Here is an 11316-nt window from a genome sequence, read left to right on the forward strand (position 1 = left end):
AAATAAAAAGTTAGTTGGATTGGATAAGACTTCTCAGGTCATAGGTTTTTTAGATTCTGAATTAAGTAACCTTCTTTGTCTTATGGCTACAATGTTCACTTGCTAGCTACTCATTTATTGAATCAACTAAAGCACCCACAATTCTGCAGATGTGGAGGTGCCTGTGGTCTGCGCCATACTCATAATCTTGTTCTCGCTACAACACTATGGAACACATCGTTTAGGGTTTGTATTTGCTCCCATTGTGCTGACATGGCTTCTCTGCATAAGCACCATTGGTGTATACAACATCTTCCACTGGAATCCTCATGTTTACAAAGCATTGTCTCCTTATTACATCTACAAGTTCCTCAAGAAAACTCGTAAACGCGGTTGGATGTCTCTCGGTGGCATCCTTTTATGCATAACAGGTAAGAAAAAGAGAGCGAAAGAGTCTTTGATTTTTGAGCTTCATGCCTTTTTCTCATAACTTATTTCTCTGCGTTTTCTCTTTCCAGGATCAGAAGCTATGTTTGCTGATCTAGGACACTTCACTCAGTTGTCAATACAGGTAAACTTGGAATCTTTTTGTGTTCTGTTTATTAAGCATTCTCTCAAATTAGCATATTTATTTGTCTCTCTGGCTGCAGATTGCATTCACATTTGCTGTTTACCCGTCGTTAATCCTCGCATACATGGGTCAAGCTGCGTATCTATCTAAGCACCATGTCCTAGAGAGTGATTACCGGATTGGATTTTATGTTTCTGTACCTGGTAAATCTACTCCTCATCATCTTGTTTTACCAGCTAAAAATGTAATTCTTTGTCTGCCATAGTTTTCACTAGTTTGTTTTTGGTGTGTGTACAGAGAAAATAAGATGGCCAGTTTTGGGGATTGCTATATTGGCGGCTGTTGTTGGAAGTCAGGCGATAATCACAGGAACATTCTCGATCATCAAGCAATGTACTTCTCTAGGTTGCTTCCCAAAAGTCAAAATCGTACACACTTCATCTAGAATGCACGGTCAGATATATATCCCTGAGATCAATTGGACTCTCATGCTCTTGTGCTTAGCCGTCACCATTGGCTTCCGCGATACCAAACACATAAGTAACGCCTCAGGTACAGTATCCATACACCATAGCCAGATCAAGAAAATCAAGAAAATCTCAGGTTCTGATGAATCTTTTCTTATCTGTAATATGTATTGCAGGTTTGGCGGTTATTACCGTTATGCTGGTAACGACCTGCTTGATGTCACTGGTAATCATCTTATGCTGGCGCAAAAGCTCACTCTACGCACTAGCCTTTATTTTCTTCTTTGGAACAATCGAAGCTCTTTATTTCTCAGCTTCACTAATCAAATTCCTCGAAGGCGCTTGGGTTCCAGTAGCACTCTCTTTCATCTTCCTCCTCATCATGTACGTTTGGCACTACGGTACCCTTAAGCGTTACGAATTCGACGTCCAGAACAAAGTCTCAATCAACTGGCTCCTCACACTCTTCGGCTCCTCAAACCTAGGCATCGTCCGAGTCCGTGGGATAGGCGTGATCAACACCGAGCTAGTAGCCGGCATACCAGCAATATTCTCTCATTTCATCACTAACCTTCCAGCGTTTCACCAAGTTGTCGTCTTTCTCTGCGTGAAATCAGTCCCCGTCCCGCATGTGAAACCGGAAGAACGGTTTCTCGTTGGAAGGGTCGGACCAAAGGAGTACCGGCTATACCGATGTATAGCTCGGTATGGATACCGTGACGTCCACAAAGATGACGTCGAGTTTGAGAACGACCTCATTTGCAGTATCGCGGAGTTTATACGTTCAGATAAACCGTTAAATTACTCTCCGGACCCGGAAAACGAATCCGGAACCAGTGAGAGGCTAACTGTCGTTGCTGCTTCCTCATCCAATCTTGAAGGCGTACAATTCTTTGAAGATGAGGGGTCTGACAAACAAGAACCATCCTCTTCTTCCGAGGTAACCGTGGTGGTAACTCCTTCGCCAAGAATCAAGAAAAGGGTACGGTTTGTGTTACCGGAAAGTGCGAGGATTGAAAGATCTGCGGAGGAGGAGCTAACAGAGCTTACTGAGGCGCGTGAGGCAGGAATGGCGTTTATAATGGGACATTCGTATGTTAGAGCAAAATCGGGGTCGAGTGTGATGAAGAAGATCGCTATCAACTTTGGTTACGATTTTCTAAGAAGAAACTCGAGAGGGCCTTGTTATGGTCTCTCTACTCCTCACGCTTCTACTTTAGAAGTTGGTATGGTTTATATCGTTTGACTATACTTTTTNTTTTTTGTAATTTCTGTGTAGAGATGTTAGAGTTGCTTGTGGCATAAGTAAGATATGCTTTTCTTTTGTTTTTTGTAATGATTTGTCCCTACTAATTAATGAGATCCAAAGAGAAAAGATTGAAGAATAAACAGACAAGACTCAAGAGGATATGATTCTTGTCTCTTTATGTTTCTTTAACTGCAAATCTTCTCTTTTGTCGGGTTAGCTCATCATATATATATGTAGGTGCATATTTATGTACATCTACTCTTTAAACTTGTGAGCAGCTCTTGCTCTGTTTTCCTTAGTGATAAAAAAAGATGAGGAAAAATGCAAATTCGTTGGTTTTGTCTCTAATTTTCATGTTTTTCTTTTGTGGGTTATCCTCAGTTTCAGCTAAACCTCCTCCTGTTAGTGAGTTCTTAATTACCCTAATTTGATTTTTTTTAATATACAATCATCTTTTTGAGATGACATGTTTTTTTATTTTTATTTTTGTTGGGATATATGTCTGAATATGTTCTTGTTTTCCTCTGCTTTGGGAACAGAGATTGTAAGTGGACTTGTGACAAATGTAGCATCAATGCTCTGGAAATGGTTATGGTCTCTTCAAACATCAACAACCACAACGACCACCACAAAATCTGGTAATGAATTTAAACTGACGTCCCACATCATAGCGTTTTATTAATTATGATCTTGATGTCAAAGTTTCAGTTGAAGTAAAACAAAATGAGATAATGTGACAGGTGTTTCTAGTCGTTCGATGGTGAAATATGAAAGTAGATATAACATAGAGACAGTGTTTGATGGAAGTAAGCTTGGGATTGAGCCATATGCAATTGAAGTTTCTCCAAATGGTGGGGAGCTTATTGTCTTGGATTCTGAGAACAGTAACATCCACAAAATAGCCATGCCTCTTTCTAGATGTAAGTTCATGTTCTTCTCTTCTTGAAATAGGGAAGAATCGGTTTCTCCGAACACATATACAATTATACACTAATAATTTCATTTTTTTTTTCTTGAATATTATATATGTATTGCCTAGCCCCTAAATATGACCCACCAAATATGTTGAATCATATATGTATTATGCTTTGCTTCAAGATGGGGATTCGTTTGCTTTCGCTTTTTATTTTTAGTTCACTAAAAAAAGGTGAGCTTCCTCATTTTAGATTCCAAAGTTTCTTTCTTTGACAACCAAAACCTTTTATAGATTACTTTAATCTTTTGGACTTTAGTCCACAACACGACTCAATTACTCATTAGCTTTTTTATTCATGTTCTGTTTTGTTCTCTGTTTCTCAGGTTTATTCTTTTTGTTGTTTCTTCTTAGTCAAGTTAACAAACTTTTGTCGGTTTAAATCACCAAACTTTTGCTTTTAAATAGATTCTATGATATTTCAAATTAGATAGATTCAGATTCTCACGTTGTTACTTACAGTCCTTTAAAGCTGATCTCACAACCTGATTCTGAGTTTTAAATCTTTTTGAAGATGGTAAACCAAAGCTAGTCTCTGGTTCACAAGAAGGCTACACAGGACACGTCGATGGAAAGCTCAAAGAAGCGAAAATGAATCGTCCTCGAGGATTAGCTATCGACGACAGTGGAAACATCTACGTCGCAGATACTAACAATATGGTCATACGCAAGATCAGCGACGACGGTAACTACTACAATTCGTTTGCATGCGTTTACGCTTTGAAAAACGCAATTTCAAAACGTTTTTGGCTTTATTTATATTCAGGAGTCTCAACCATCGCCGCCGGAGGAAGATGGAGCGGTGGATCTAAAGAAGAGTCGATGAGATTCTCTGATGACTTTGATTTGATCTACGTCTCTTCAAGCTGCTCTCTTCTAGTCATTGATCGAGGAAATCAAATGATTAGAGAGATTCAACTTCACGATCACGACTGCTCTCATCAAGAACCCGACACTGATGATAGTCTCCATCTTGGTAACCTTCTGACAAAACAATCTTTTATTGAAGCGATGCTTTGCTTGAATACGTTAGGTTTATATCTTTGCAGGAACCGCTTTGCTCGTAGCTGCTATGTTCTTTGGATATATGTTAGCATTATTAGTACGTAGAGTACGATCGTTGTTCTCTTGGTCTCGCCATGTGAGTGAATCGGTTTGATTTGGTTTGGTTTGAATTCTGAACCGATGTAGAAAAACCAATAAGCCTCATTGCTATGTTTTTCAAATTTCAGGATAGTAAAAAGTATGTAGCAAAACAGAACATGACAATGGCTCCATATCAACGTTATCCAAGACCGGTTCGACAACCTTTAATCCCACCTCAACACGAACCGGAAAAAGAAGAAGGATTTCTCGGTTCGCTTGGAAAGCTAGTGGTGAAAACCGGTTCTTCGGTTTCCGAGATGATGTCCGGTTCTAGAAATGTAATCCCACCAAACTTTCATCAGTACCACCATCAGCAAGAACAGAATCAGTGGCCGGTACAAGAGAGCTTTGCTATACCAGAAGAAGATGGACCACCGGCTTTAGAACCACGATCAGGTACGAATCCGGATAAACCATACCTTAGAGCACAATCAACAAACCAAAACCGGTCTTATTACCAAGACTATGACCAATACCAAAACCAGCAGAAACGAAACGCGAACGATGCGGCGTCGTTCGAAGACAACCGAGAGAAGAACGAGATCGTATTTGGGGCTGTTCAGGAGCAGGACGGTCGCCGAGAAGCAATGGTGATCAAGGCCGTTGATTTCAACGAAGCCGTGAGCGATCAGCGAAATCTACGTCCTAGAATTAATTATATGGGATACTCTTCTCAAGTTTACTGATCAGAGTGTGTGCAAAGTCAAAATTTTCATTATTCACTTAGATCAGAGTGTGTGTAATATATATATTGCTTATGTTTTACTAGTCCTACGTTAATGTAGTTGTAGTATATATGAAAGATACTTTTAAGTTTTAATCAAACAGTATGCTTAATCATAATTTAATTGAGCTTTGATGTTCCCTAATATTATAGGGAACCGTATCAATGGTCGATCGAATAACTTTAATTATATAAAAAAATTGGCCGGCTTGGATTTTGCAAAGAATCTTTCAATGAATCTGTTAATAAAAAAAACATCCATTCACATTCCGCCACGTCAGTAACATATTCGACCGTTTAAAAAGTCACCGGGGAAAACGGTTTATAGCACCGACCATCTCAATTTCTCAACATTAAAAAGTTCAGTTCCGGTTAATATTACAAAACCGAAGAGAAGATTCCTCAAAACCGGTTTGGAAGTTACGCAATTACAGCTCTTGTCTTTTTTAGTTTGCCATTTATTTTTTTCCGTTCCTCTCCCCTAAAGAAACGCATTATACAGAGAGTAATAGAGAGAAAGAGAAAAAAAAAAAAAAGAAGGAGATTTCTTGCAAAAGAGAGAAAGAGAGAGAGAGAGAGAAAATTAGGGTTAGGGTTTGCAGAGAAACAGAGAGGAAGGAGGATTTCAAAATCCAATCTCTGTATTGATTCTCTCTTCCCCTCTCTCTTAATCTTCTCGGATCTTAATAATGGGGATTCAATCTTATCCCATCTCTGAGACTGAAATGGACGCGACGGATGAAATGCACGAAGCCATGTTCGCGAAACGAGGTTGTTGTTTCCTCCTCCCTTGTCTCGGATCATCTCAGCCGTCTGGTCCTCCTAACGGATCCGTGTGGTGGCAACGGATCAGAACCGTCGATAAACTGGAGCCTGATGAGAGGTGGTGGGTCTCCGGGTGGATGAAGATGAGGGAATGGTCTGAGCTTTTGGCTGGTCCCAAATGGAAGACTTTTATCCGACGCTTCGGACGTAGCCACTGCTGTGGTGGTGGTGGTGGTGGCGGCGTCGACGGCGGAGGTTGTAACCGGCCGGAACATGTTAGTTTCAGCTATGATTCGTGGAGTTATTCGTTGAATTTTGACGACGGGAAACAGACGGGTCATTTCGAAGATGAGTTTCCTTACCGTGATTACTCCACGAGGTTCACCTCTCCGTCTTTGCCGGTTTCCACTAAATGCTCCATTGATTTCGACAATGATAGCCACGCGCCGTCTCTGTTTAAGTGACAATGTCACGCGCTGCTCTGTTTCTAAATTAGGCTGGCGTCTAACGTGGGCCGCACTGATGAAAAGGGGAGAGAGAGAGTCGTTTTAGAAGAATATATGAGATTGGAATTTTTTTTTTCTCTTTGCAAAGAAATATATTTTTTTTTTTTGTTTTACAACACCTTTCATTTGTTTTCTTTGTTTACTTTTTTGTAATTCTTTCACTTTAAATGAAATTATTTATTTGATCATTATATTTTGTTTTGAGAAAAGTATGATGAGGGGAACATCCGAACATATATTTATAATTTGAGTAATCAATCAAGCAAGAATTTGGAGAAGGTGTTGCCAATTGCAGAGGAATTGTAACAGGAACAGCAAGAGACTGTCTTTGTGGCCTGTCTCTACTTCAGACATGCTAACCATGTTTTTTTCGTCAGGTACATTACATTGTTGCAGAATTAGTTTATGTAATTGACTATTAGGAACCTTATCCAAAAGCTCAGATTCCCACAATGGTTTGCTATTTCACTTTACCCTCTGCTGATTTCCTAGAGTTTGTGTGTGCCATTTAATGTTATTTTTTCACTGCGGTTAATTTGAGGAACCTTACTCAAAGCTATGCATTTTTTTCATATAGCTGGTAGACCTTTGATTTGTGAATGTGGCCCATCCTTCAAAGCCATTAGACGCGGAATAATTTAAAGTGACTGTATAGCCTTAATGGATCTTATTACTTACTAAAATTGATGGTCATTATGCTTGCAGAATCATTCAGCATGTTTTTTTTTCAGGTACATTACATTGTTGCAGATTTTGTGTATGAAATTGACTATTTGGAACCTTATGCTTGCAGAATAAGTGGTCATATCTTAGTGATTCGAAACATATTACCGTGAAGCAAGAATTTGATATTAGAATCTTATTCAGTTAATTAAGGTCTCTTGATCTGAAAGTTGAGCTCTGAGTTTTGTAGCAGTTGGAGGCATCGCATTGGTGTTGGAACTAAGCTTGCCCGGTTCATACTTGTTCAATAAAAAAATCTTCAGTAATGTTATGTTGACCTTAATTATTGCCATTTCAAGTTGCAGACAGATTTAGCTTGCATATAAACTAGATGCTATACGAGGAGCTGGCAAATTACAAGAAAACAATGTGGCAAACTACAAAATTAATATAACTAAAACACAAAATTAATAAATTCAAAAGATTTTACAACTCCTTTCTTCTGACAGTCTTCTCTTCTTACAGTGCCTTTGAAGGACTCGTTTGGCCTCGGAGTTGGGGAAGTTGGCAGGCTTATAGTAATCCGGTGCGATATCTACTAGCCATTCACCTTGAATATATGTAACAGTTCGGATGAAATTTCGGCTAGTGAGAACATACTCGTTGTAAACCACCCACTCTGGTTTGTACTCCAAGCAATTGGAAGGATGCAAGTGAACCACTTGGTCGTCCTTATCTCTGAAAGTCAAGTAATTCCCAGTGCGTTCTAGGTGAGCTACTTGCATGAAATAACCGGCAAGCAAGGCCTTTCTTATGTTAACGTAGTAGTCCCGGCTGTTGAAATCAGGGCTGCACAACTTAATCTGAAACCTCGACATGATCCGGACCAGCTGTTCTCTTACATTAACTGCAGATTTCATTGCTCTGTAGTTGATGAAGTTTTCATAGCACCAATCTTGGTTTTGGTTGTGTTGCAAGAAAGCATGGAACACATTCAAGAGCGTAAGGTGATCTCCGTCAATGTGTGAAAACATAGACTTAGCTTTATCTGCTGCTTTTTGACCTTCTCCTCTTGGCCTGATAAAACAATTGGGTACTGAAAGCATCGCAGAAACCGAAAGAATCTCGTTTGAGCAGTTGAATTGGGGACTGACTATGATCATCTTTGCCATCTGTGGGTCTAATGGAAACTCACTCATCATCTCGCCTGTCTTTGTCAAGTTACATTCATCGTCCAGTGCTCCTAAATGATACAAATCGTCCAAGGCCCGAGCGAGGGTATCAGGAGCAGGGGGATCTATAAGATCAAAGTGCAGCAAGTTTTCAACACCCAGTCTTTTCAAGGTCAGAACTGTATTTGCAAGGTTTGATCTCAATATCTCAGCATACGTCTGCTTCTCCAATTCTTTAAAACTTTTTTCTGTGTAAAGCCTAAAACACTTTCCAGGTTGTGTTCTACCAGCACGACCTGCTCTCTGGTCAGCACTTGCCTGTGATATTGGAGACACCAACAAGGACTCCACACGAGTGTTTGGGTGGTAGAGCTTCTGTTTGGAGAAACCAGGATCAACCACGTATACAATCCCATCAATGGTTAAAGAAGTCTCTGCAATGTTGGTGGAGACAACAATCTTTCTCACTGCATCAGTTGTCGGATCGAATATCTTCTGTTGCATAGCAGGCGAAAGAGTGGAATACAATGGCATAACGTTGACTTGATCACCAAGTTTACTGGCGATTCTTCTGCAAGTATCTTCAATCTCTTCTTCCCCGGTTAAGAAAACAAGAACATCACCAGGTGGCTCAGACTCGTGAATCTGGATAACAGTGTTTATAGCAGCCTCGAGATAGTCTCTCTGGGGTTCTCGAGTATACAAGATCTCCACTGGATAAAGCCTACCAGGGACTTTGATAAGAGGCACACCAGTAAAATAATTCTGGAACTTGTCGGCTTCTAGGGTTGCACTCATTACAACCAGCTTAAGATCAGGTCGACTAACCAATGTTTGTTTAAGAAGACCAAAAAGCAAATCCGTGGCTAAAGTTCTCTCATGCGCCTCATCGAGAACAATCACTTTGTATCTCCCTAAGAGCGGATCCGCCATTGCTTCTCTTAGAAGCATACCATCGGTTAGGTACTTGAGCACCGTTTTGGAGCTGCTGCAATCCTCGAAACGGACCGTGTAACCGACTTCGTCCCCGATCTCTACATCCATCTCTTCGGCTACACGACGGGAAACAGACATCGCTGCAACTCTACGAGGTTGCGTGCATCCAACCAACCACTTCTTCCCCTTAGGACCAGAGCTAGGGTTTTCATTGAGCACCGCCTCTAAAACAAACTGAGGGATCTGCGTTGTTTTACCACTTCCGGTCTCACCAACCAATAACACTATCTGATTCTCTTTCAAAGTTTTGAGAAACTCCTCTTTGTGAACCCACACTGGTAGATTCTTCCGTTTCTCCAGTATTTCGAAATACCTTCCGGAATACGTCTTCTTCATCATATCCAATCTTATTTTTTTTTGTGGGATCATCATATCCAATCTTATCAATACTATTCAACAAATTATTTCTTGTCTTTATAATAAATTAATTTCCTTTTCAATATACAGATGATTTGTAAATTCCTTTTAGTTTACATATATATGGAAATTACGAAAAGGAAAGGATTTGTTTGTCTTTTTTTTTTTTGGACAAAAGGATTTGTCATTATCCTTTTTTTCTTTTGTCCATGACAACAAATAATATAGGAATTTAATTAAACAGTTTTGAATATCTTACTAATTGTGATTTGTGTTTTCATAAGCTAAAACGAAAATTCACCACTTAAAAGGAAACATTATACGGGCACTGAGCACATACAGTATATGGAAAAGAGTGACTATCATCCTAAACTTTTATCAGTCTAATNGTCATCATCATATCCAATCTTTTTTTTCTTGGTGGGATCATCATATCCAATCTTATCGATACTATTCAACAAATTACTTCTTGTATTTATAAGAAATTAATTTCCTTTTCAATATTCAGATGATTTGTAAATTCCTTTTAGTTTTACATATGGGAAAATTACGAAAAGGAAAAGGATTTGTCCTTTTTTTTTTTTGGACAAAAGGATTTGTCATTATCCTTTTTTACTTTTTTCCAAGGACAACAAATAGTATAGGAATTAATTAAACAGTTTTGAGTATCTTACTAATTGTGATTTGTGTTATCATAAGCTAAAAGGAAAATTCAACACTTCAAACGAAACATTATACGAGCACTCAGCACATACAGTATATGGAAAAGAGTGACTATCATCCTAAATCTTTTTCAGTCTAATTGGAAACAAATAATCTCTTTAGACTAGCTAGCTAACCAAAAAGATATAACATATAAAAGTGGAGAAAAAAAACTATTGTAGTTAGAGATGATGTTAGTTTTGTTCTATATTATCCTCAAAGCTAGCGAAAATTACACTTGATTCCCTGAGAGAGCACAAGCTTTCAGACTGAATTGCTATAAACTAAATAAATTACAAAAAATAAACAAGGATGGAGAAATATTCAGAGATAGAAAGAATCAGCAAATAACAAGTTAAGGGGGCATAGCGGTGGAACCTAAAGTTGATGCCTCATCTAGCTCGCAGTCAAACAACCGTGAAGAAGCTGAACTGAGACTTGCACAACTTCAGCACCAGCTGCCTTCGAGTGAGCCTGGAGCACTGATGCATCTAGTTGTCAGATAACAATAAAGAGGATGAAGAAACAAGAGTGTGCAAGTCACTGTTCAAGGATCTGAAGTTTTTCTTGAGCCGTGAGGTATCTTTCTGATTCACTCCTTGTGAGCCACTTTTTATCTCTGAATTTTCTTGTAAAATAGTAAATCATTGGCAAATTTAAAACGGGAAGGGACAAAACATACTCATTTGCTACTAAATTTTATCAGTAATTGACCAAGTATAATAGTAGTAGTCTTTCTATAACATGAATCTCTAACATCTCGATAATGTTCAAAGACTATTACTTGACGAAAAATCATAAAGTAAAGGCACTTAAAAAAAAAGAAGTGGTTCGTATAAGTGCTTAGTGTTGAGGGGACCTAAAACTACTGTGTAAGATATATTTGGAAGATCTGTGTGCTTGAGTTGCTCCTCTTATATGTTGTTTTTTGCGTAGGTTCCAAGAGAGTCCCTGCTTTTTGTGCTTCCTGCTTTTGGTAGGATGGTGTCTTGGGAAGGAGGAGGTGCTCCTCCGATCAAGGAAGATGATGAGAATATTACACATCA

The 11316-nt window shown here is 39.0% G+C and overlaps 3 protein-coding genes across 4 annotated transcripts in view; 2 read left to right on the forward strand and 1 right to left on the reverse strand.

Moving 5' to 3' along the window:
• The window catches only part of LOC104769726 (potassium transporter 8-like), a 12214-nt gene extending 6986 nt beyond the window's left edge, over positions 1-5228 (forward strand). Inside the window, exons 4-14 of one of the 2 annotated variants that reach the window (XM_010494005.2) lie at positions 150-410; positions 498-550; positions 630-753; positions 848-1102; positions 1194-2243; positions 2806-2904; positions 3007-3186; positions 3754-3924; positions 4006-4215; positions 4289-4380; positions 4472-5205. In XM_010494005.2, coding sequence (XP_010492307.1) covers positions 150-410; positions 498-550; positions 630-753; positions 848-1102; positions 1194-2243; positions 2806-2904; positions 3007-3186; positions 3754-3924; positions 4006-4215; positions 4289-4380; positions 4472-5071 — 3095 coding nt within the window. In that variant the 3' untranslated portion in view covers positions 5072-5205. Of the gene's footprint in view, positions 1-149; positions 411-497; positions 551-629; positions 754-847; positions 1103-1193; positions 2244-2275; positions 2672-2805; positions 2905-3006; positions 3187-3753; positions 3925-4005; positions 4216-4288; positions 4381-4471 lie in introns of those variants that run through there. The other variant, XM_019242405.1, reaches the window with a different exon arrangement.
• On the forward strand, positions 5702-6489 carry LOC104769725. Its single transcript, XM_010494004.1, has one exon. It carries the CDS (start codon positions 5799-5801, stop codon positions 6336-6338), a length of 540 nt encoding a protein of 179 aa, XP_010492306.1. The 5' UTR covers positions 5702-5798; the 3' UTR covers positions 6339-6489.
• On the reverse strand, positions 7520-9547 carry LOC104772261 (probable pre-mRNA-splicing factor ATP-dependent RNA helicase DEAH2). The gene has a single exon (XM_010496894.1). The coding sequence runs from the start codon at positions 9545-9547 to the stop codon at positions 7520-7522; it is 2028 nt and encodes a 675-aa protein (XP_010495196.1).

Source organism: Camelina sativa, chromosome 20, assembly GCF_000633955.1.
Source record: "Camelina sativa cultivar DH55 chromosome 20, Cs, whole genome shotgun sequence".
In the NCBI taxonomy this organism is placed as follows: domain Eukaryota; kingdom Viridiplantae; phylum Streptophyta; class Magnoliopsida; order Brassicales; family Brassicaceae; genus Camelina; species Camelina sativa.